A 25,931-nucleotide genomic window follows, 5' to 3' on the forward strand; every position below is an offset into this window, starting at 1 on the left:
TGCTGCTGTTGGCTGTGCGCCCCGACGGCGCGGCCGGCCAGCATCCCTGGAGGCAGCAGATCCGCTGGGAGAGCGGAGGGAGGCTCTTCAGCCTCTTCAACAGCGCCGCCCGCTTGCGGCCGCCCCGTCGGGGTCCCGCCGGCGACCACCAGCCCCAGAGCCTCTACCTCAGCATCGCCGCGCGCCCCCCCGGGGGAGCGCTCCGGACCGCGGCTCCCGGGCGCGTCCCGCGGGCAGGACCCGTCGCCCTCCAGGCCACCCGGGGCGGCTTCCCCGGTTGGGGGGAAGAAGGCTCCGGGATGGGGGTCCGCGCCGTCGAGGCCAGCCGGGGAGATGCGCCCTCCGGCGCGGACAGGGGTCCCCGAGGGCGCAATGACTCGGCTCCCGGTACCCCTTCCCCAAGCCTGGAGCAGCAGCAGCAGGTCACCCCCGGGGCAGCTCGAGGGAGCGGCCCGGCTGGTAGCTGGCCTCAGATGGGGGGCAACGAGATTCAGGGGGACCCCGTCCCCGAGGAAGAGGGATCCCAGACGCCCTTCAGCGCCTCGACCAGGGACGACCCGCGAAACCCCTTTCAGCGGTGGAACAGCATCTTCTACGATGTCTATCCCGGCGCCAGGCAGCGCCCCTCGACGGCAAGCACCCCCAACAGGAGGCCGGGCTATGGGACCCGATTCTTTCATCATGGTGAGCTGGTTGGGGAGTATTGGGGGGGTGTGATGAGCAGTGGCGTAGCGTGGGGGGTGCAGGGGGGGCGGCCGCACTGGGCGCAACATCTGGGGGTTAGGGTTAGGGGGCGCAAGTCCACGGGTTAGGGGGCACAAATTACTTGCCTTGCCCCGGATGCTGACAACCCACGCTATGCCACTGGTGATGGGGCATAGAGGACCGTTTAGTCCAGCAGGAATTTTTCACCCAAAGTGAGACTCAAACTCAGGGCCTTGAGGTTAAGTGTCTCAGGCTGGCTATGGCATGGGAGGGGGGGCAGAGAGGAGTGAGAGAGCACCTGCTTTGCCCCAGGAAGTTCCCCAAAGGAATCTCCGTGTAGGGCTGGGACATGCTGCCTGCCTGGGAAACTCTAGAGAGTTGCTCTAGATGCTGCCAGTCAGTGCAGACAACACTAGGCTAAGTGGCCCGAAGTGCTGGCACAGCTGCCTGCACATCTGGGACCTGAGTTGATTGTACGTACGTGCCACTGTTGTTTTCTTATATTTATCACTTTTCATTGCTTTATTTAAAAAAAATACAATTGTTTTAGATATATATAACTGTTTTACATATGCCACCATGTTGTAAACTGCTTTCGGATGTCAGCTTGTAAATCTTTAGGGAACTGGCTGTTTTTAATGAAATGGCTGGCACTTTTCTTGTAATTATCTGATTTTCCATGTCACAGCCCTTCAGATATTTGGGGGTGTTATATATTGTTTGTAGGGGTGGCCAACTCCCAAGAGAGTGGCCAGTGATCTACCCCCTTTTGGGGGGTTCAAAGTTGATGAACTTTTTTTAGGAAGGAGGAAGGCCTGTTTTTTGGGGTTCAGGGCAAAGTTGTTTAGCTTTTTTTTTAGGGGAGACAAAGTGGTTGAGTTCCTTTGGAGGGAGCCAATAATCTACCAGTGATCTACCAGAGACGTCCAGTGATCTACCGGTAGATCGCGATCTACCTGTTGGACATGCCTGGAATGGGACTGGGTTTAATGGTTGCAGCTTGCAGAATTTTCTCTTGTAGAGTAACACATACCATGGACAATACAGATTGATATAAAAGTTAGAGTATGGAAGAATATGCGGTTGTAAATGTTCAAACTGAGACTCCATGGAAGGGGGAGGAGGGGAAGTCCCGGGATTTGGAGGAATCTCTGCATATGGATATAAAGGTAAAGATAAAGGGACCCCTGACCATTAGGTCCAGTCATGGCTGACTCTGGGGTTGCGCTGTTCATCTCGCTTTATTGGCCGAGGGAGCCGGCGTACAGCTTCCAGGTCATGTGGCCAGCAGGACTAAGCCGCTTCTGGCGAACCAGAGCAGCGCACGGAAACGCCGTTTACCTTCCCGCTGCTTGCACTTTGATGTGCTTTCAAACTGCTAGGTGGGCAGGAGCAGGGACCGAGCAACGGGAGCTCACCCCGTCATCACGGGGATTTGAACCACCAACCTTCTGATCAGCAAGTCCTAGGCTCTGTGGTTTAACCCACAGAGCCACCCGCATATGGATATATATTTGGATTATTATAACTTTGTATTTGTAAAGACAAATAAAAATGTTTGCAAGGAAAAAAAGTTAATGGTTGTAGATAGATAGATGATAGATAGATAGATAGATAGATAGATAGATAGATAGATAGATAGATGATAGATAGAGATAGATGATAGATATAGATAGATGATATAGATAGATAGATAGATAGATAGATAGATGATAGATAGATAGATAGATAGATAGATAGATAGATAGATAGATAGATGATTGATAGATAGATAGATAGATAGATAGATAGATGATAGATAGATGATAGATAGATAGATAGATAGATAGATAGATAGATAGATAGATAATAGATAGATAGTTCTTCATTGTTGTAACCTGCCCTGGGACTTTATGGTAAAGGGCAATAAATCTAACTTGTTTAGATGGCTTCAAATTACAAGAAAGGAGACTAAAACACCAGGAACAACTTTCTGAAGGTTAAGAGTTGTTTGGCAGCGGGACGGTCTCCCTCGGGAGGTTGTGGGCTCTTCTTCCTTGTAAGTTTTTAAGCAGGGGTTCTTTCGCTGAGATTCCTACATCCCCAGGGAAGTTTGCCTGGCACCATCATTATGCACCTTTAGACGCCAAGCAAAAACATTCCTTTTTAACCAGGCCTTTGGTTGATCTTGACATCCAACATCCCTTTTAGAATGTGGCTTTTGGAGGGTGGGGTTACTGCTCTTTGTTTGATTTTATATGTTGTGGTCTTGTTGTAAACTGCCCTGAGACCTCTGGGTATAGGGCGGTGTATGTTGAAATTATTATTATTATTCTTATTATTATTATTCTTATTATTACTATTATTTATTTTACTCCCAATACTCAACAGAGCCCAAATCTGAGCTGCTTGCTCTGCTTAGGGGGTGAATGAGTTTTCCTGACCTTCCAGTCTCTCCTTCTCCCTCCTAGGGCTCCCGGATTTAATTCCCGATCCGTACTTCATCGAAGCAGGCACCTATATCCAAAGAGTCCAGCTGTATGCCTTGAAATGTGCCGCGGAGGAGAACTGCTTGGCAAGGTAGGGAGGGACGTACCTTCACATTTACGTCTCGGGTGCACGTTGGGTGAAGCCAGTGAGGTTGCATAGTGCAATTATTATTATTATTATTATTATTATTATTATTATTATTATTAAAAAATGGGCAAAGAACCATTGCAAGAGGGGGGGGGTTGTTTGCAATCCGGACCAGGAGAGCCAGTGTCTGTTTTCATCTTGCAGGTTTACGATTCCTTGCGCGTTGATTTCCACAGTGGAATTCCATCAGAAGGTGGTAGATTCTCCATCCTTGGAGGGTTTTTTTTAGCAGAGGCTATCCAGCCATCTGGTCAACGGGATGCGGGTGGCGCTGTGGGTTAAACCACAGAGCCTTGGGCTTGCTTATCAGAAGGTTGGCGGCAGCGGCGTAGCGTGGGTTGTCAGCACCCGGGGCTAGGCAAGTAATTTGCGCCCCCTAACCCCTAACCTGCCGCCGCTGCCAGCTTCTTCTTGCTGCTGCCTGGGCTGGGGTATTTACGGCAAGGTAGCCACGGCGGCGGCGGCGGGTCCGTGTCAGGTGATCTGAGGCGAGTTGCCACTGGCGCTGCCGCCCAAACGACGCCGCTTGCCCGGAGGAGGAGGGCAGAGAGGCGAGGAAAATGCAACCTGGCCCAGCAGCTGCAGCAGCAGCAGCGGCAGCGGGGCTGTGAGGAGGGGCTGCCTGGTGCGCCCTCCGTGGCCCTGACGCGCGGGGACCGCGGCGAGCGCTGAGAGCCGCTGCCTGCTGGACGCCTTCAGCCCGGACGCGCGCACAGCTCGTCGGTTCCGCGAGACATGGGGCTTTGCTACAGCCTGTGCCCGAGGCTCTTTGGCGACTCTGGAGGCGGCGAGCGCGCCCCCCCCAGATGTTGCGCCTGGTGCAGCCAGCACCCCCTGCACCCCCCACGCTACGCCACTGGTTGGCGGTTCAAATCCCCGTGACGGGGTGAGCTCCCATTGCTCAGTCCCTGCTCTTGCCAACTTAGCAGTTCAAAAGCACGTCAAAGTGCAAGTAGATAACTAGGTACCGCTCCAGCGGGAAGGTAAACGGCGTTTCTGTGCGCTGCTCTGGTTCGCCAGAAGAGGCTCAGTCCTGCTGGCCACATGACCCAGAAGCTGTACGCCGGCTCCCTCGGTCAGTAAAGTGAGATGAGTGCCGCAACCCAGAGTCGTCCGTGACTGGACCTAATGGTCAGGGGTCCTTTACCGGCCATCTGCAACTGATGCTTTAGTTGAGATGCCATCATTTCAGGGGGTTGGGCCCTCAATGTCCCGACCAACTCTATAATTCTATGATTTTTATTTTAGTTCCCTAGTTGTTTAGAGTTGAGTCACTGTCCAAACTCAAGCAGACTTCATCCTCCTTGAGGTCAAAGTTGTCCAAAGTGCATCCGACACAATTTTCACAGCGGTACAATGGCCGCCTCTTTCCATATGAAGCTACCCCATAGCTGTCAACTTTCCCCTTTTCTTGCGAGGAATCCTATTCGGAATAAGGTAATTTCCCTTTTAAAAAGGGAAATGTTGACAGCTATGACCTACCCAGATCCTGAGAGCATCTTCCGAGGCCCTCCTTCATGTGCTTCGTCCTCGAGAGGTCCAGAGGGTGGCAACATGAGAACGGGGCCTTTTCTGCAGTGGCTCCCCGTCTGTGGAATGCTCTCCCCAGGGAAGTTTGCCTGGTGCCTTCATTACACACCTTTAGACTAAGCCAAGCAAAAACATTCCTTTTTAACCAGGCCTTTGGTTTTTGATTGACAACCTTTTAAAATGTGAGGTTTTGGGTAGTTGTTTTTATTTTGATTGAATATTTTGTGGTTTTATATTTTGATTTTGTTCTGTGAACCGCCCTGAGACCTCTGGGTCTAGGGGGGTATATAAATTCAATTATTATTATTAATAAGAAGAAGAAGAAGAAGAAGAAGAAGAAGAAGAGGAAGAAGAAGAAAGGACCTTGGCTGGTCCAGGAATGCTAGGATTTAACAATGGCCTGTACAATCCCAGTTCCCCACCACCAGCTTGAATCTGGGGGTGTAAAGGTAAAGGGACCCCTAACCATTAGGTCCAGTCGCAGACAACTCTGGGGTTGCGGTGCCCATCTCGCTTTACTGGCCAAGGAAGCCGGCGTACAGCTTCCGGGTCATTTGGTCAGCAGGACTAAACCGCTTCTGGCGAACCAGAGCAGCACACGGAAACGCCGTTTACCTTCCCAGCGGAGCGGTACCTATTTATCTACTTGCACTTTGATGTGCTTTCAAACTGCTAGGTTGGCAGGAGCAGGGACCGAGCAACAGGAGCTCACCTATCACGGGGATTCGAACCACCGCTGCAGGGCTGTTGTGTTGCAGTTGGGCAAGGAAGGCAGCGTGAGGGTTAATGCGCCTGTAGCCATTGGGCAGCACCCTGGAACAGCAAACGGTCCTTTTCTGCTTGTTGATTCCAGCTGGAAAAATGCAAAAAAAAAAATATTGGTGGGGAGGGGAGGGTAGAATGAAATGACTCCGTTTCCTGTAAACACCCAAACAAACAAAGCTGTTCTCCCAGGACAGGGGACGCCAAAGGGTCAAGCCTTTGCTTGTTTGCTCACTCAGTCCATGAATGGCCTCTTCTTTCCCTCCTCACCTTCCCTCGCCCTCCTGAATAGACTCCAAAAACAGCTCTCTTTAGAGCTCTCGAAGCTTTGTTATGCTAGCGCAAGAATACTGCCCCTGCCAGCTGTGGAGAATTCCCAGCCAGTGGAAAAGTTTCTAGTCTGGCATCCGAACTTCTGTCTGCATTGGGGAAGAGCATAGCTCAGAAGGAGAAGATCTCCCTTGCATATAAAAGGTCTAGCTGCCGGCCAGAGTCGACAGCACTGGTCTAGATGGACCACTACCACCTGGATAGCTCAGTGGGTTAGAGCAGGCATAGGCAAAGTGGGCCCACCAGATGTTTTGGGACTCCAGCTCCCATCATCCCTGACCCCTGGTCCTGTTAGCTAGGGATGATGGGAGCTGTAGTCCCAAAACATCTGGAGAGCCCAGTTTGCCTATGCCTGGGTTAGAGGAATGTGCCGATAACGCCAGGGTTGCAGGTTCAACTTCTTATTACTTTTTATTACCTAACCATCACCGCCGCCGTGGCTACCTTACCGTAAATACCCCAGCCCAGGCAGCAGCAAGAAGAAGCTGGCAGCGGCGGCAGATTAGGGGTTAGGGGTGCAAATTACTTGCCTTGCCCCGGGTTAGGGGGCGCAAATTACTTGCCTTGCCCTGGGTTAGGGGGCGCAAATTACTTGCCTTGCCCTGGGTTAGGGGGCGCAAATTACTTGCCTTGCCCCGGGTTAGGGGGCGCAAATTACTTGCCTTGCCCTGGGTTAGGGGGCGCAAATTACTTGCCTTGCCCCGGGTGCTGACAACCCACGCTACGCCGCTGACCCACAGCACCACCCGCGTCCCTTGAATCCTTGTTGGGGCAGGATACTGGCATCTAACTTGGCTCCTTCATCATCCATGGCCTCTTCTCCCTCTCTTTCCTGCAGATCTGCCTACCAGCCAGGGCTGAGCAGCATCAGCTACCGGGTCCTTCTTCGCTTCCCGCAGAGGGTGAAGAATCAAGGCACGGCCGACTTCCTCCCAGTCAAACCATACCATGCTTGGGAGTGGCACAGCTGCCACAAGTGAGTAAGCCAAGCCAAGGTGGTCAGCTGGGGCCAAACTCTTTCTTCTGCATTTCCGTCCCCAGCAGATATCCAAAAGGGATGTTGAAAAGTAGGACCTCAACAGCTATCCCCACTCGCGTTTCCCAGGGACTGCATGCCCTCCATGTAGGATGCAACATAAGCAGTCAAGCACAACACTTCCTGTTTGCCCAGAGTGGACACACAAGGGGATGTTGGTCCACTTCCTGGTGACTTCTTGTCACACCTGGTCTGGAGCATTCTCCCCCTGCGTGTGACCAGGTAGATGGGCGTGACCCTGGCAGACCCTATAAAAGGGCTGGTTACTCAGCCTCTTCTCCTTCTTCTTCCTCTCCTTCTTCTTCTTCCTCTTTCCTCCTCCTCGTTCCTCCTCTTCCTCTTCTCCTTCTCCTCTCTTCTTTTCTTCCTCTTCTCCTTCTCCTTCTCCTCTCTTTTCTTCCTCTTCTCCTTCTCCCCTCTTCTTTTCTTCTCCTTCTCCTCTCTTCTTTTCTTCCTCTTCTTCCCCTCCACCTTCTCCTTCTCCTCCTTCTCCTTCTTTTCTTCTTTTCTTCGCTTTATTCCATCTTGATGTTCTGTTGCTGTCTGCTGGCTCTCAGCCAGCAGCACATGGGCACAATCCCCATATGAGATGAACCCACACTCTCTTCTGTAGCTACAAGCTAAATCCTGCCTTCAGGATCATACTGCGAACTGAATGTAAGTAAACTTCTTATTACTTTTCAGGGAGGACTGTTGTGTCTTTATTCTTTTTTAAGATGAAACAAAGGGGATTTACCAGGAACAAATCCAATTTGGATAAGCCAGACTGGATTGCTTAATTTAAAAGATTCTAACGAATCAACCAACTAGTTTCCTGTAATATAAAGGGGAATGTGCTCGGCTACCAGCTCACTAGTGTGAGTGAGGAAGGATAATAGTTAATCAACATATCCTCTCCTACTATCCACAACATTCCCATACTCCAAGTGTCCCGATTTTCCAGAAATGCTTGTAAACCGATAAGAACATTGGCAGAATGATTGTAATAACCTGCAGTTTTATATGGTTGGAGTAGATGAATAAATGAGCAAAATAAGTTAATTTAGAATATGCATTCAGGTAGGTAGCCGTGTTGGTCTGACGCAGTCGAAATAAATTTAAAAACTGTCCAGTAGCACCTTAGAGACCAACTAATATGTAGAAGATGCTTAAAACAAATTTAAGGAACCGCAGAAAGAGGAGGAAGGAAGTCATGTTTCGAAATCTTAAGATGATTGTAAAGTCAGTGAAATGAACAAACCTGAGAAGTATTTTTAAAAATTTTAAACAAAAAAACCAGAGAGTGGAAAAGCTTTCCTCTATCACTGCAGATTAAAAATGTTAATAAGGAACCTGGACCTTTGTCTTTTAGCCATTATCACAGCATGGAAGCCTTTAGTAACTACGACCTGTTGGATGCCGTCAACCACAAGAAGGTTGCCGAAGGACACAAGGCCAGCTTCTGCCTGGAGGATACGACATGCGATGCGGGAGTCCGGCGGCGATACGCTTGCACGGCTCACACTCAGGTGAGGGGAGAAGAGACGCAGGGACAGCAGGGTTGACCCCCCCCCCCACCTTTTTACCAGCCTCTGCCTTTGTTCTGCAGGGGACACTGCATGCCTTTCCCTGCCAGTTCCCTTGTTGATCCGCAGACAGGGCAGTTTTCTCCTTGCCAGTCTTGGTGCTGACCTTAGAATCATAGAATCATAGAATCCTAGAGTTGGAAGAGACCACAAGGGCCATCGAGTCCAACCCCCTGCCAAGCAGGAAACACCATCAGAGCACTCCTGACATATGGTTGTCAAGCCTCTGCTTAAAGACCTCCAAAGAAGGAGACTCCACCACACTCCTTGGCAGCAAATCCCACTGTCGAACAGCTCTTACTGCCAGGAAGTTCTTCCTAATGTTTAGGTGGAATCTTCTTTCTTGTAGTTTGGAACCATTGCTCCGTGTCCGCTTCTCTGGAGCAGCAGAAAACAAGCTTTCTCCCTCCTCTATGTGACATCCTTTTATATATAACCCTTTATCCCTGAAGGAGCATCTCCACCCCCATCGTTCTGCCCAGACACTGAGGTCCAGCGCCGAGGGCCTTCTGGCGGTTCCCTCACTGCAAGAAGCCATGTTACAGGGAACCAAGCAGAGGGCCTTCTCGGTGGTGGCACCCGCCCTGTGGAACACCCTCCCACCAGATGTCAAAGAGAAAAACAACTACCAGACTTTTAGAAGACATCTGAAGGCAGCTCTGTTTAGGGAAGCTTTTAATGTTTAACAGACTACTGGGTTTTAATACTTTGTTGGAAGCCTCCCAGAGTGGCTGGGGAAACCCAGCCAGATGGGTAGGGTATAAATAATAAAATAATATTATTATTAGCCACTTGGCCACTTAAATCAAAGCTGGCAATCAAAGCTAAAGCTATGCAATATTAGAAGCAACAGGGCAAGGCAGCAATCTTTTATTTTTCACAGGTTTTTATGGCCATTTCCACCTTGAGCTCATGTGGGGGATATGAATGTGATAAATAACATAAGCTTTAGTGGCAGCTCTTAAAATTACGGAGGCAGAAGGAGCCAGACAGCCTCATGGAAAGGGGTGCTGGTTGGAGAAGGCTGTACAAACCACGTTCCGAGAAGTATTCTGTCCAAAAGAAATACTCAGAGCAATGTGATGTTGTCTTCCTTTTTAAAAATAATTTTTAAATTTTATTAAGTATAAATTAGAAAACATACATATTTACAACAAAAGAAAATACAAAAGGGGAAAAAATACATATAAACAAGGAAAAAAATTAGAGAATACTTTGTCTCTTTTCAGTTATTTATACCTCTGTAAAATGTTATTCACAATAAAGGAGTGAAATGAAAGATAAGCTATCAGAAAAAAGAAAAAAAGAACAAAGAAAAAATAAAGAAGTAAAAGAAAAGGATCATAGGTGAAAAATTTTAAAAGTAGATAAGTATTCACTATACATAGCTGTTTCCCATCTACCGGTATATTTATATTCAACTGTATAATTTCATCTTGTCCTTATCTACCTTAAATAAAGTGGTGGTTTTTTTAAAAAAAGACTTCCACCATTTGCCTCATGCGTTTTTAATACAGTGGTGCCTCGCAAGACGAAATTAATCCGTTCCGTGAGGCTCTTCGTATAGCGTTTTTTTCGTCTTGCGAAGCAAGCCCATTGACAGCTTAGCTGATTAGCGCTATTAGCGGTTTAGCGGCTTTTAGCGTATCAGCTGATAAGCGGCTTAGCGGCTTAGGGAAAGGGGGGTGAAACCCGCAGGAACTTGCAAGACATTTCGTCTTGCGAAGCAAGCCCATAGGGAAATTCGTTTTGCGAAGCGCCTCCAAAACGGAAAACCCTTTCGTCTAGCGGGTTTTCCGTCTTGCGAGGCATTTGTCTTGCGGGGCACCACTGTAATCCGTTCGTCAGATCCTCTGTTCTTCATGTGATGTTGTCTTCCATTCAGGGTCTGGGTCCTGGCTGCTATGACACATATGACGCTCACATTGACTGCCAGTGGATCGACATTACAGACGTCCCCCCTGGGAATTATATCCTCAAGGTATGGTTGGCTGCAAAGCTCAAACTGGCAGGGAAATGGGCGTGGGCATAAGGGGTCATCCAGGAACACAGGGGCATTTTGCCTTGCCAGTATAACGGACGCGGGTGGCACTGTGGTCTAAACCACTGAGCCTCTTGCTGATCGGAAGGTCGGTGGTTCGAATCTCCGCAACGGAGTGAACTCCCATTGCTTGGTCTCTGCTCCTGCCAACCTAGCAGTTCGAAAGCACACCTGTGCAAGTAGATAAATAGGTACCGCTGCAGCAGGAAGGTAAACAGCATTTCCATGCGCTGCTTTGGTTTGCCAGAAGCAGCTTAGTCCTGCTGGCCACATAACCTGGAAGCTGTCTGCGGACAAACACCGGCTCCCTCGGCCAGTAAAGTGAGATGAGCGCCACAACCCCAGAGTCGTCTGCGACTGGACCGAACGGTCAGGGGTCCCTTTACCTTTTAAGGAGGATAAAGCTCTCAACAGAAACCACAGGAGGGAAGCATGTGGCTCTTGTGCAGCGGTAGGCAATCTAAGGCCCGTGGGCCGGATGCGGCCCAATCGCCTTCTCAATCTCACAGGTTCATGCTGTTAATGATAATAATAATAGATGGGATGTGGGTGGTGCTGTGGTCTAAACCACTGAGCCTCTTGGGCTTGCCAATCAGAAGGTCAGCGGTTCGAATCTGTGCGACGGGGTGAGCTCATGTTACTCTATCCCAGCTCCTGCTAACCTAGCACTTCAAAAGCATGCCAGTGCAAGTAGATAAATAGGTACCATTCCGGCGGGAAGGTAAACGGCGATTCCGTGCACTCTGGTTTCCGTCACGGTGTCCCATTGCGCCAGAAGTGGTTTAGTCCTGCTGGCCGCGTGACTCAGAAATATGTCTGTTGACAAACGCCGGCTCCCTCGTCCTGAAAGCGAGATGAGCGCCACAACCCCATAGTCGCCTTTGACTGGACTTAAACATCCAGGGGTCCCTTTACCTTTTTTTTTATTTGAGAGCCATATGTGGTGGAATTGCAGTAAAGTGAAAGGCTTCTGGGAATTAATTTACAATGAGCTTAAAAAAATGTTTAAGTGTACTTTTTAAAAAAAAAAAAAAACCCAAAGCCTTTCTACTGGGACTAGTTGGAAAAGATGTTAAAAAGAAAGATAAAAACCTATTCCTGTATGCCACGACAGCAGCAAGGACTATGTTAGCCCAGAATTGGAAAACAGAAGCAATACCAACTATTACTGAATGGCAGGTCAAAATGATTAATTATGCGGAACTGGCTAGAATATCGGGGAGAATAAAAGATCAGGATGAATAAAAGTTTTATGAAAATTGGAGTAAATACTTGGATTATATAAGAGACAACTGTAAATCTTTAAAGACACTGGCAGGATTTGATTAACTTCAACAGCTTGTGATCAAATAGATACAGTGGTGCCTCGCAAGACGAATGCCTCGCAAGACGAAAAACGCGCAAGACGAAAGAGTTTTCCCTTTTTTGAGTCGTTCCGCAAGACGAATTTCCCTATGGGCTTGCTTCGCAAGACGAAACGTCTTGCGAGTTCTTGCGAGTTTGTTTCCTTTTTCTTAAAGCCGCTAAGCCGTTAATAGCCGCTAAGCCGTTAAGCCGTTAATAGCCGCTAAGCCGTTAATAGCCGCTAAGCCGCTAAGCCACTAATAGCCGTGCTTCGCAAGACGAAAAAACCGCAAGACGAAGAGACTCGCAGAAAGGATTAATTTCGTCTTGCGAGGCACCACTGTAAATGTATAAAATACGTGACATAATGAAAATATATGATACTTACCGAAGGGGAGGAAGGAAGTCCAAAGCTCAACAGAGCTAATGTTATGTATGAGATGTATTAATACAATGAATGTATTGGATTGTATGTTTGATGAAAACTAATAAAAAATTAAGTTGGGGGGGGAAATTATATTTGAGAGCCTAGAATTCTTGTAACAAGTATTTCCTGGTGAAGAAGAAGAGGAAAAACAAGCCTTATTATGATTTGAGCTTGCAACAGTTAAGGACACCGCCTGATTTTAGGAGAGGAAACAGTAGAGTGGAACTTGACTGTATTATTGTTCTTATCCCATTTTCAAGGTGACCGTTAATCCAGACTTCTTGGTGCCCGAGTCAGACTTCACAAACAATGCTGCCAGGTGTGATGTAATATACACAGGGACGCATGCCACCGCAAGGAACTGCAAGATCACCAGGTACCGTGACGGAAGAGTGATTTGTAGCACTCGACGGGGTCCCCTAGAGTCATCTAGTCCAACCCCCCTTCAGAACAGGGACAGTTTCCCTGCCTCCGTTAGGTGAAAAGAGAGGCCTGTAATGATGTCGTCAGCACATCGTAAAGAGCATTTTTCTCTCCAGGCAGCCATGTCTTTCCGCAATGTTGTTGTTGCTTAGTCGTGTCCAACTCTTTGTGACCCCCTGGACCAGAGCACGCCAGGCACTCCTGTCTTCCACTGCCTCCCGCAGTTTGGTCAAACTCATGCTGGTAGCTTCGAGAACAGTGTCCAACCATCTCGTCCTCTGTCGTCCCTTTCTCCTTGTGCCCTCCATCTTTCCCAACATCAGGGTCTTTTCCAGGGAGTCTTCTCTTCTCAATTATTATTAACAGCAGGACCCACAAAGGGGACTTGGGAAGTACAGGAGATTCCTTGGAATCTTGTTTTTATGTAGTATGTTCAATATATTTAACTTTAACTTTGGATTTGATATCCCACCTTTCACTCCCCTTAAGGAGTCTCAAAGCAGCTAACATTCTCCTTTCCCTTCCTCCCCCACAACAAACACTCTGTGAGGTGAGTGGGGCTGAGAGACTTCAGAGAAGTGTGACTGGCCCAAGGTCACCCAGCAGCTGCATGTGGAGGAGCGGAGACCCGAACCCGGTTCCCCAGATTACGAGTCTATCGCTCTTAACCACTACACGACACTGGCTCTCACATATGACTGTAAAGTTTTAATCTGAGAAGCCAAATAAATAATTTTTTCTAAAGAAAAGTAAAAACACGTTCGTGAATTGATGTTATGACTCAACTGCTATTTCTTTCCTTTCCCACCCTCTGCAGCAACTAAACGCCGACCCGATTGCATTGGAGCGAGACGGCTTCGTACCCCATTTCCCTCAAATGCTTCAAACCATCTCTGCAACCCCACCGGACCGAAGGAGACTCTGTGGCTCAAGACGGGTTTTAAAATTTGCCCGGCCCTCGCTTCTTATCCTGTCCCAGCTGCCGCCAGTTTTAAATATTAGGCATTCGCTTTTAGGGAGACTGCTGATATATTGACACTAGCCTAGGACTTGCCCATCAGAAGGTCAGCAGTTCGGATCCCCACGACGGGGTGAGCTCCCGTTGCTCGGCCCCTGCTCCTGCCAACCTAGCAGTTCGAAAGCACGTCAAAGTGCAAGTAGATAAATAGGTATCACTCTGGCAGGAAGGTAAACGGCGTTTCCGTGTGCTGCTCTGGTTCGCCAGAAGCGGCTTAGTCATGCTGGCCACATGACCCGGAAGCTGTACACCGGCTCCCTAGGCCAATAAAGCGAGATGAGTGCCGCAACCTCAGAGTTGGCCACAACTGGACCTAATGGTCAGGGGTCCCTTTACCTTTCCCTTACCCAGAGAGAGAGTATAGAAGAGGAGGGGGCTGCCTGAACCCACCCACCTCCCCTTTCCCAAGGCAGAGAATGCCCACATTGCACAGAATGGTACCCAACGATAAAGAAATTTACACTAGGTCATTTTCTAGGTCCCAGCTCTACAGTTCTGCGGCTCGTAAGAAAACCTCCGAGAAAAACCACCAGCATCTTCCAGGGGTCAGCACACTTTTTCAGCAGGGGGCCGGTCCACTGTCCCTCAGACCTTGTGGGGGGCCGGACTATATTTTTTTTGGGGGGGGGGAAATGAACAAATTCCTATGCCCCACAAATAACCCAGAGATGCATTTCAAATAAAAACACACTCATATAAAAACACTCTGATTCCCGGACCGTCTGTGGGCCAGATTTAGAAGGCGATTGGGCTGGATCCGGCCCCTGGGCCTTAGTTTGCCTACCCATGAATTCTAAGCCTTTCCCTGCCATAAATCTGAGGGGCTTGTGTTATTTCAATGGTGCAGCAGGATTGATGCCAGCATAGAGAGTGCAGCAGCCGTGTGCCCCAAATGTGTAAACCTGCAACTGCCACCCCACCAGCCATCTAGGGATGGAATTAGAAACCACGCAATAGACACATCTCAGAGCCACGTCTGAACGGAAGCACACAACTCCTTCGAAAGCCACGCTCCTCTGAGCTTTGTGGCACAGCCTTCCGAGCAAACGATACGTACAAAAATTTACCTGTTCGGAAGAAATGTGCATCGATTAGGCGAGGCGGCATACAAAGATGTATCCGGAGAAATTGGCACTCAAAAGTTGGCAGATTCCCATGAGAAGTGAGTTTGTTTTCCCCTTCAGTGAAAATTGCCACAGAAATGTGGAGGACTGGTTTTGTGATTGGAAAAATTAGAAACCTAAGAGAACCAAAATTGACATGAGCCAACAGTGTGACGTGGCAGCTAAAAAAGCCAATGCAATTCTGGGCTGCATCAATAGGAGTATAGCATCTAGATCAAGGGAAGTAATAGTGCCACTGTATTCTGCTCTGGTCAGACCTCACCTGGAGTACTGTGTCCAGTTCTGGGCACCACAGTTCAAGAAGGACACTGACAAACTGGAACGTGTCCAGAGGAGGGCAACCAAAATGGTCAAAGGCCTGGAAACGATGCCTTATGAGGAACGGCTAAGGGAGCCGGGCATGTTTAGCCTGGAAAAGAGGAGGTTAAGGGGTGATATGATAGCCATGTTCAAATATATAAAAGGATGTCACATAGAGGAGGGAGAAAGGTTGTTTTCTGCTGCTCCAGAGAAGCGTACACAGAACAATGGATCCAAACTACAAGAAAGAAGATTCCACCTAAACATTAGGAAGAACCTCCTGACAGTAAGAGCTGTTTGACAGTGGAATTTGCTGCCAAGGAGTGTGGTGGAGTCTCCTTCTTTGGAGGTCTTTAAGCAGAGGCTTGACAACTATATGTCAGGAGTGCTCTGATGGTGTTTCCTGCTTGGCAGGGGGTTGGACTCGATGGCCCTTGTGGTCTCTTCCAACTCTAGGATTCTATGATTCTATGACCGATTCATTCATCTCTAGTGCCAAATGTCCTTTGGCCCAGCAGAAGGAAGTCCTCACATTTTCCCAGCTCGCCTTCATCCCTCCTTTATCCAGCTTCACAACACTCTTTCCTTTTTTGCGTCTCCCCCTGGCAAAACACAAATGTGGCTCTTGATGCAAAGGGGTGAGGGCACTGCCCATGGGGGGCTTCTGTGCAAAGTGCATTGATGGTGCTTTAATACTTAAAAACAACAAGTAGGGGCTGCAGCCCTGCTTGCTCTGTAGCCAATCCCTCTGACCTTCCCGTTAATCCCGCTAGAGCTTCGCCTTACTACCCCACACAACTACAAAACTCGCTTTTCACCTCCCCAGCCCTATCCCTGAACTGTGGCAGACTTTGGTCTTTCAAATTTCAGTGTTGTTGTTGTTTAGTCGTTTAGTCATGTCCGTCTCTTCGTGACCCCCTGGACCAGAGCACGCCAGGCACTCCTGTCTTCCACTGCCTCCAGCAGTTTGGTCAAACTCATGTTCGTAGCTTCGAGAACACTGTCCCACTATCTCGTCCTCCGTCGTCCCCTTCTCCTTGTGCCCCTCATCTTTCCCAACATCAGGGTCTTTTCCAGGGAGTCTTCTCTTCTCATGAGGTTGGCCAAAGTATTGGAGCCTCAGCTTCAGGATCTGTCCTTCCAGTGAGCACTCAGGGCTGATTTCCTTCAGAATGGAGAGGTTTGATCTTCTTGCAGTCCATGGGACTCTCAAGAGTCTCCTCCAACACCATAATTCAAAAGCATCCATTCTCCGGCGATCAGCCTTCTTTATGGTCCAGTTCTCACTTCCATACATCACTACTGGGAAAACCATAGCTCTTACTATACGGACCTTTCAGTAGAGACACTCAAAAAGTGAAACCCCAGACACGTTGTTGTGTTTGTTTGTTTTTTCTTTTGCATAATCTCAACAACAAAATTGGAAGTTTTTGAGCTACTTTTAAGCAGATTCGCCAAGATGTAGACTGCTGTATTCCCGCGCTGCCCAACCAGCCAAGTCTCAAGGGTGTTACTTGCCTGAAGGCAAAGTCTGTATCCAGTCCAGTCCTTAGGTCAGAAGTATCTCAGTTCATGTAGTCAGTCGTTCCAGGGGTCCAGAAAGCCAGGGGTCCAAGGTCACGAGAACCAAGAAGCACCAAGGTCCAGCCAGGAACGACGAATGTTGTTTCCAGCAACTGAGTGAAGCCGGAAACCCTGCTTAAGAAAGCTGGAGCTAGCTGGTTCACATCAGGAGCAAGAAGGCTGATCAGCAGCCAGTGGAGTCATTCTGCCTTCTGCCCCTTCAGGCTGCTGTTCAACAGGTGAAGCTGACTCCTGGCAGCCCTGGTTGTACGTCAACAGTGTGAGCAAACACTCACCTAAATCTGCCTCTGCTCTGAAACCACATCTATTTTGCAGCTCCAATTTCCACCCCTCGTTTTGCCTTTGCTGCCCTGTCTATGCTTCCTCCTTTCCTTGGGCGCAACGCCCCCCCCCCCGGGGCCACCTCTTGCACCGCCCTCCACCCACACATTGCAACTGCGAAGCACCCTCTCACCTTCTGCCCAGTTATGGCCGGGCGATGAGTGGTGGGAGGCACCAGTTGGCGGACCCCCAGGGGAAACTCCAGAGGAGGAGGAGGAGGAAGGCTCAGAGCCCAAGGGGTTGGTGGTGAGGCACCGAGGAGTGGCCAGAGGGGAAAGACAGGGAGGAGGGATTAGATGCTGAAGGGGCAACAGGATCGAGTGAGCAGGGAGATTCGGTGACAGGAGGCAGTTCAGACTTGGAAAATGAAGTGGAGGGGGGGACAGGGAGGGGAAGAGGAATCCCAGGAGGTTGTCTCTCCTACCACAACAAGCTTTCCTCTCTTCCCTTGCCCGCCCCCTGTCTCCAAGGACGCACAGGCTGATGCGTAGGGGCAAAGGGAGAGTAGAAGGCCCCAATGCAGTAGGAGGCTGCTTGGGAGACATCTGGCAGTGGAGTCGTCTTAATGGAGGTAGAAGGAGGAGACCGCAGTTTCCTGTCAGGATCCTGCCAGTGGCTCGTGGCTGGTTGCTCGGGAATTATAAAGACAAGGAAAAGTTTCTTACCATTCTTTTTTATTTCAATCTTTCCAGAGAGAGGCTATAGAACCCAGCCTCTTGGATAATGGTGTTGTCCCGCATGAATCTCCACCACCCGTCTTTCCCACATTCGTCACTTCTACGGGTGCTGCTACATGCCCTGTGTCTTTGAGCTCTTTGCTCTCCTACTTTCAAGGCTCGCCTGGTTCTGGGAGAGCTTTCTAATGCTTTCTAACGATCACGGGAGATGGTGACAGCAGCCACGAAATTAAGAGACGCCTGCTTCTTGGGAGAAAAGCGATGACAAACCTAGACAGCATCTCAAAAAGCAGAGGCATCACCTTGCCGACAAAGGTCCGTCTAGTTAAAGCTACGGTTTCCCCAGTAGTGATGTATGGAAGTGAGAGCTGGACCATAAAGAAGGCTGATCGCCAAAGAATGGATGCTTTTGAATTCTGGTGCTGGAGGAGACTCATGAGAGTCCCATGGACTGCAAGAAGATCAAACCTCTCCATTCTGAAGGAAATCAGCCCTGAGTGCTCACTGGAAGGACGGATCCTGAAGCTGAGGCTCCAATACTTTGGCCACCTCACGAGAAGAGAAGACTCCCTGGAAAAGACCCTGATGCTGGGAAAGATGGAGGGCACAAGGAGAAGGGGACGACAGAGGACGAGATGGTGGGACAGTGTTCTCGAAGCTACCAGCATGAGTTTCACCAAACTGCGGGAGGCAGTGGAAGACAGGAGTGCCTGATGTCTCTGGTCCAGGGAGTCACAAAGAGTCGGACATGACTAAGCGACTAATCCACAATGAAAACATGTCAGCTGGGTGTTGTTTTTCTGCCCCCCCCCATGATTTCGCAGCTTTTCCCCTCGCCTGCCTCTGAGCTGCGACCTCCCTCAAACCCCTGTTGTAAATCTATCCTGTCTTCCTCTCCCTCCTCCCTGGAAGGGGCAAGATGGGGGCAGGCGGTCTCCACCATTCCTCCTCTGCCCAGGTCCTGAAACCTGGCAACTGCCCTATAGCGGAAATACCTGCTGGAAGTGTGCTGAGATGTATGCTGTTTTCTTGAACAAAGAATCAGTTGCACTGACAGTCTCTCCTTCTTCTGTCTCAACATGCATCTGAACCCAGCCTTGACAATTATGGAGCCATCATCTGCACATGTTCTTCAACCCCATTCCCATGCCAACTTGCTCTCTCCATTTTTGCAACAACAACAAAAAACAACCTTCGCACCCCATTTTCTCCTTGACCCCTCCTTGCTTTTCTCAACTCTCCCTTGAACCCAGATCACAACCCATTTCCATTCCTTTCCCCCTCTCCTGTTGCACAGCTACAGTACTGTATCTTTAAGCTGAAAAGACTCTAAAGAGCCAGACTGTCGGTTAGCTTGTTCTGTTAGAGAAGGTTAAGTTCGTTGATGGATGTTGTACATAAATGGGTGTTCGCTTGTTAATAAAATGTCTCTTCGAAATTGCTACACTCAATCTGAAACTTCATGTTGAAGACCAGACATGGTTGTTGTTGTTTAGTCGCTTAGTCATGTCCAACTCTTGGTGACCCCCTGGACCAGGGCACGCCAGGCACTCCTGTCTTCCACTGCCTCCCGCAGTTTGGTCAAACTCATGCTGGTAGCTTTGAGAACAGTGTCCCACCATCTCGTCCTCTGTCGTCCCCTTCTCCTTGCGCCCTCCATCTTTCCCAACATCAGGATCTTCTCCAGGGAGTCTTCTCTTCTCATGAGGTGGCCAAAGTACTGGAGCCTCAGCTTCAGGATCTGTCCTTCCAGTGAGCACTCAGGGCTGATTTCCTTCAGAATGGAGAGGTTTGATCTTCTTGCAGTCCATGGGACTCTCAAGAGTCTCCTCCAGCACCATGATTGGTACCAGACATGGTACCAGGAGTGAAATACACTGTGGGAAAGTACCATGGGATAGTTGAGGGCTCCACATCCTTTATCTCTCTTACATAAGACAGCTGAGAAGTGGAAGAGGAAGAAGTTTAAAACAGACAATTTTTGTCCTTTCGGTGTTTCTCCCTTCTTGGTGCATTCAAACAAAAGCAGAGGGTTGAGTAAACCAGAGTAAACCGTTGGCCAATAAAGCGAGATGAGCGCCGCAACCCCAGAGTCAGCCACGACTGGACCTAACAGTCAGGGGTCCCTTTACCTTTTACAGCCCAAACCCTCAGCCTGTCACCTGCTGTGTTATGTACTAAGCTTGGATCCTAGAACAATAGGCAGGTAGGATCGTAGGATTCAACAACTGATTGGCCTGCAGGAGATGACCAATCAGGCTCCAAGAGGGAAGCAGAATCAGCCAATCAGATGGAACTCATTGTGTAAACAATGAATATAAAAGACTGAGGTTTGGAGCGGGGAATTCAATCACTGTTTTACAAGCTGCAATAAAGAGCATGAAATCACTGCAGGACTCCGAGTATACTTCATGCTGCCTCAGAGATTCTCCCCTGTGCCCTGGCTCACACTCTTTTCATCAGCCAGGCATGATTGTGTTTGGTTACTGTCTGGAACGGCAGCCCACCACAACCCACAGCTTTTGCAGGTGAAGGTCTCCCAACCAAGAATGGTAAACATTTCCCCTTGGCTGCTCTTCTTCCCTCAGACCACAGATCCACCCAAACGACAGTCATCTGGGCTCCCTCCTGGTGGAGAACAGGGCACTTGAACTTCCCCAAACCTTCTCCTACACCCACCTGAGGGCCAAAAACCGCCATTATGGCAGCCACAAATATGACATCTGCCCATCCCAGTGTCCCGGGCTGCAACACACCCCAGAAGCCCATCTTTTTGTGGTGTGGTGAGCATGCCAGTGGCACACCTGTCTGGACCACCAATTGCTCACATAAGAAGTGCATGTCGGACAGCAGGCATGGAATGTTTGCACATTTCCAGGGGCTGAGGTCACAGCTGCTTCTGCCCTGGAAACCTGTCCAGATGTGCATCTTTTAACTTGGGAAAGGATGAGCATGCCAAGCATTTGGTTGTTTGGGGTTGGGGGCAAGAGAAGTACTGTATTTTTTGCTCTATAAGACTCACTTTTTCCCTCCTAAAAAGTAAGGGGAAATGTGTGTGTGTCTTATGGAGCGAATGCAGGCTGCGCAGCTATCCCAGAAGCCAGAACAGCAAGAGGGATTGCTGCTTTCACTGCGCAGCGATCCCTCTTGCTGTTCTGGCTTCTGAGATTCAGAATATTTTTTTTCTTGTTTTCTTCCTCCAAAAACTAGATGCGTCTTGTGGTCTGGTGCGTCTTATAGAGCGAAAAATATGGTACTTCGCTCTCATAATTAACTGTCTGCTAAGGGGACGCGGGTGGCACTGTGGTCTAAACCACAGAGCCTAGGGCTTGCCGATCGGAAGGTCGGCGGTTCGAATCCCCACGACGGGGTGAGCTCCCGTTGCTCGGTCCCTGCTCCTGCCAACCTAGCAGTTCAAAAGCATGTCAAAGTGCAAGTAGATAAATAGGTACCACTCCGGCGGGAAGGTAAATAGCATTTCTGTGTGCTGCTCTGGTTTACCACTTAGTCATGCTGGCCACATGACCCAGAAGCCATACGCCGGCTCCCTTGGCCATAAAGCGAGATGAGCGCTGCAACCCCAGAGTCGTCCGCGACTGGACCTAACGGTCAGGGGTCCCTTTACCCTTTTTTAAGAGAAGCAGTTGGGGGGGGGATTGGTAATGGAAAGGCAGAGGGACGTCAAAGAATTCTGGAAATGCTAAATGATGAGATGGGAGATTTGTTTGAATTTAAATTTGTTATGTAAAACTTAATAAAAATAAGTAGTATAGTGTATTTTAAAATGGGGTTTTAGAGTTTTTTAGGGGTTTTTGAATGTTTTATGTAGTTTTTATGTAGTTCTGTGGTAGTTTTATGTAGCTTTTATGTAGTTTTATGTAGTTTTTCCAATTTCATTGTTCCGCAAGGGACAACGACAATAAAGATATCGTATCGTAAGAAGAAAAAGATCGGCCTTGCCTTTGGAACCCGGGTGCTCTCTTTTTCTAAGCCCAAAGGAGGCCTCGCATCCATCTCTCTGCCCTGAAAGTGATCGATCTGCCGCAAGAGAACAGAGGGGACTTCAGAGGCTGCCAAGCGCCTAACGCCAGCATGAGAGACAACGGGACAAGAACTTGCAAACGGGCGAAAACGCACATGGCGAGACTTGAGACGGTGGTGCGACAAGGTGTGCCTTGCATCAGGCTTTGCACAGCTGCCGCTCTGGCCGTGGGCAAGCCTTCTCCCAGTGGATTCATGCCAAGGACAGAGAGCCCTTGACGTACATTGCACAATTCTGTTTCCCCCCCCATAGGAGAGCGTCACTGACGGCACAGAAACAAAGTTGACGCATATGTGGCTGAGCATGCCACACTGCGTCCAGGTCAATGCCGGATTTACGCATAAGCTAAACAAGCTAGAGCTTAGGGCCCCAGTCTCTTGGGGGCCCAAATTTTTTTTAAAGGAAAATCAAACTGGATGTACATTTCCAAAAAAGGGAAAGGTAAAGGGACCTCTGACCATTAGGTCCAGTCGTGGACGACTCTGGGGTTAGGGTGCTCATCTCGCTGTATTGGCCGAGGGAGCCGGCGTACAGCTTCCGGGTCATGTGGCCAGCATGACTGAGCCGCTTCTGGTGAACCAGAGCAGCGCACGGAAACGCCTTTTACCTTCCCGCCGGAGTGGTACCTATTTATCTACTTGCACTTTGGCGTGCTTTCGAACTGCTAGGTTGGCAGGAGCAGGGACCGAGTGACGGGAGCTCACCCCATTGCGGGGATTCGAACCACCGACCTACTGATCAGCAATCCTAGGCTCACTACATCAACAGTGCTTTGTGTTGTGTAGGCTCCAATTTGTTATGTGCAAATGGCTTTAGATACCTACAAGGTCCATAAATTACCATATAGCATATATTCAACACACAAAACAGCGACAATTTGTTGTTGACAGAGGACAGCTGGACATATAAAGGGCCCCATTACCTTCAGTAGCTTAGGGCCTCATCAAACCTAAATCTGGCCCTGATCCAGGTGTTTCAAATTGTTGGTCCAAGGCTTCACCTGTAATTTTTGCAACCACAGCTTTCTGCTATGACCATTATATGCCTGGGAAGTTGGCCTTTTCAGGTTTTTTGTTTGGCTTTTCGTCATTTTTTTAAAAAATTATTTAGTTTTTCAGATTTTAAAAATTGACAGACCATTATCAAACAGCCAACATAGAGAATTCTGAAGAATCTCATGAACTTCCCTCCTGCCCTTTGTGGGTCCTTATATATTAACCTTTTCCTCTCAAATCTTGCCTATTAATCCAAATCTATTCAATCTCCATTACACCCAAAATTTAACATTAAGCTACAAGTGTTATTCCAATCCTACTAATAGTTTTTAATTGTTTGCAATGGTTTTTCAGGTAAATTATATATTTTCCCCATTCCTTATTTTTTTAAAAAATTGGTCGTCCTGATTTCTGATTCTTCCGGTCGTTTTTGCCAATTCGGTTAGGATTAGAGATACTGGAGTAAAGTCTTCAGGAAGAATACATGCACTGGCCAAAATATTGTACACAAATGCATTATATTACAGGACACATTTAAAGGCTCTGAGAACATTCAGATGCTGCCTACCAGATCAGACCAACTCAGTACTGTCTCTACGCCATGGGTAGGCAACCTAAGGCCCGGGGGCCGGATCCGGCCCAATCGCCTTCTAAATCTGGCCCGCGGACAGTCCAGGAATCAGCATGTTTTTAGATGAGTAGAATGTGCCCTTTAATTTAAAATGCATCTCTGGGTTATTTGTGGGGCTGAGGAATTCATTCATTATTTTTTCCAGAATATAGTCCGGCCCCCCACAAGGTCTGAGGGACAGTGGACCAGCCCCCTGCTGAAAAGTTTTGCTGACCCCCGGTCTACACCATGGGTAGGCAAACTAATGCCCGGGAGCCGGATCCTGGCCAATCGCCTTCTAAATCCGGCCCGCGGACAGTCCGGGAATCAGCATGTTTTGACATGAGTAGAATGTGTCCTTTAATTAAAAATGCATCTCTGGGTTATTTGTGGGGCCTGCCTGGTATTTTTACATGAGTAGAATGTGTGCTTTTATTTAGCCTTTCTCCTGGGCATAGTCGGCCAATTGGTGTCAAAGAAGGATAGTTACAGATAGGTAGCCGTGTTGGTCTGCCATGGTCAAAACAAAATAAAAAAATTCCTTCCAGTAGCACCTTAAAGACCAACTGAGTTAGTTCTAGGTATGAGCTTTCATGTGGCCTGTGGCTCATTGCAGCTATCTGCCAATCACCCATTCCCACCCCCCTTCTGAGTAATACCCCTCCCCACCTTCTCACTATATAGAAAGGTCCGGTGACTTCTGTTTCAGTGTATCTGAAGAAGTGTGCATGCACACGAAAGCTCATACCTAGAACTAACTCAGTTGGTCTTTAAGGTGCTACTGGAAGGAATTTTTTTATTTTGTTTTAAAGAAGGATAGAACTTTCTTTATGTACGCTACAGCAGCAGCAAGAATACTCATCGCAAAGCATTGGAAGACACAAGATCTACCCACCTTGGAAGAATGGCAGATGCAAGTAATGGACTACATGGAAATGGCGGAAATGACTGGCAGAATCTGAGACCAGGGAGGAGAGTTGGTGGAAGAAGATTGGAAGAAATTTAAAATCTACTTACAGAAACACTGTAAAGTTTTTGAATGTTAATGGCATTGAAATGAAATGAAGGGGTTCTAGTAATAAGGCATAAGAATATGTAAGAATGGACTGATAATAGATGAAAAATTGAAGCTATAATATGTGAGGAAAAATAATTAAGGATAAACCAATAGATGAATTTGCTGAACCAATTTTTAAGTGTAATACAAAAAAGGGAGGCGTGAGGAAGTCAGGAAAATAAGTTAACTAAAGAGGAGAAATTTAAAAAGAGGGATTTTTGTTTTTCTTTTCTCTTTTTCTTTTTCCCCTCTATGTTAATTGTCTGTATTTTTGTATTTTTTCTTGTGTTTTTTCCATTGATTGTCTTATAACTTCTTTATTGTGAAAATTTAATAAAATATCATTTAAAAAAAAAAAAAAAAGAATGTGTGCTTTTATTTAAAATGCATCTCTGGGTTATCTGTGGGGCATAGGAATTCGTTTATAATTTTTTTCCCCAAAATATAGTCCGGCCCCCCACAAGGTCTGAGGGACAGTGGAGCGGCCCCCCTGCTGAAAAAGTTTGCTGACCCCTCGCCTAAACTGAGTGGCAGCAGCTCCTCAGGATTTTCGGCAGGGAACTGGAGGTGAGGAGGACAGGATCGACCCTGGAGGCTTCTACCTGTTCAGAAGATGCTCAAATACATTCTCCACTGAGAGGGCTCAGCATCCTCGATGGAGATCTGGCATCCTCTAGTGGAACAACCCTTCAAAAACATTCCCATTTCCTTGTAGAGTCCACAACAGCCCGCTTGCAACCTGATTGTGGAGGCACTCTGTTATGGGGGGGGGGGACTGCTTCTTTTCCCTTATGGGGTACCCAAGAGCCCATATATGACACAACCCTGATGGCAGAAAGTGAGGAGGAATTAAAGAACCTCTTAATGAGGGTAAAAGAGGAGAGCGCAAAATGTGGTCTGAAGCTCAACATCAAAAAAACAAAGATTATGGCCACTGGGCCCATCACCTCCTGGCAAATAGAAGGGGGAGAAATGGAGGCAGTGAGAGATTTTACTTTCTTGGGCTCCATGATCACTGCAGATGGTGACAGCAGCCATGAAATTAAAAGACGCCTGCTCCTTGGGAGAAAGCAATGACAAACCTAGACAGCATCTTAAAAAGCAGAGACATCACCTTGCCAACAAAGGTCCATATAGTTCAAGCTATGGTTTTCCCAGTAGTGATGTATGGATGTGAGAGCTGGACCATAAAGAAGGCTGATCGCCAAAAAATGGATGATTTTGAATTCTGGTGCTGGAGGAGACTCTTGAGAGTCCCATGGACTGCAAGAAGATCAAACCTCTCCATTCTGAAGGAAATCAGCCCTGAGTGCTCACTGGAAGGACAGATCCTGAAGCTGAGGCTGCAAGACTTTGGCCACCTTATGAGAAGAGAAGACTCCCTGGAAAAGACCCTGGTGTTGGGAAAGATGGAGGGCACAAGG

General features: G+C 48.3%; 1 protein-coding gene and 1 long non-coding RNA gene across 4 annotated transcripts in view; both read left to right on the plus strand.

Annotated features, from left to right (window-relative positions):
- Positions 1-414: 414 nt before the first annotated feature.
- LOC309332990 (protein-lysine 6-oxidase-like) overlaps positions 415-25,931 on the plus strand; it is a 285,922-nt gene continuing 260,405 nt past the window's right edge. Inside the window, exons 1-7 of one of the 2 annotated variants that reach the window (XM_081846405.1) lie at positions 415-684; positions 3,156-3,264; positions 6,782-6,919; positions 8,331-8,487; positions 10,430-10,525; positions 12,617-12,732; positions 13,597-14,123. In XM_081846405.1, the coding sequence (XP_081702531.1) occupies positions 474-684; positions 3,156-3,264; positions 6,782-6,919; positions 8,331-8,487; positions 10,430-10,525; positions 12,617-12,732; positions 13,597-13,603 (834 nt within the window). In that variant the 5' untranslated portion in view covers positions 415-473 and the 3' untranslated portion in view covers positions 13,604-14,123. Of the gene's footprint in view, positions 685-3,155; positions 3,265-6,781; positions 6,920-8,330; positions 8,488-10,429; positions 10,526-12,616; positions 12,733-13,596; positions 14,146-25,931 lie in introns of those variants that run through there. The other variant, XM_081846404.1, reaches the window with a different exon arrangement.
- LOC309333105 lies at positions 11,939-12,277 on the plus strand. 2 transcript variants are annotated; one of them, XR_014152384.1, is made up of 2 exons: positions 11,939-12,141; positions 12,176-12,277. It is a non-coding gene; the product is annotated as an uncharacterized lncRNA (long non-coding RNA). The 2 variants fall into 2 exon arrangements; XR_014152385.1 differs by having other exon boundaries at positions 12,184-12,277.

The sequence above is a fragment of the Podarcis erhardii genome (assembly GCF_964252035.2).
Source record: "Podarcis erhardii genome assembly, chromosome: 18".
NCBI classification, from domain to species: Eukaryota; Metazoa; Chordata; class Lepidosauria; order Squamata; family Lacertidae; genus Podarcis; species Podarcis erhardii.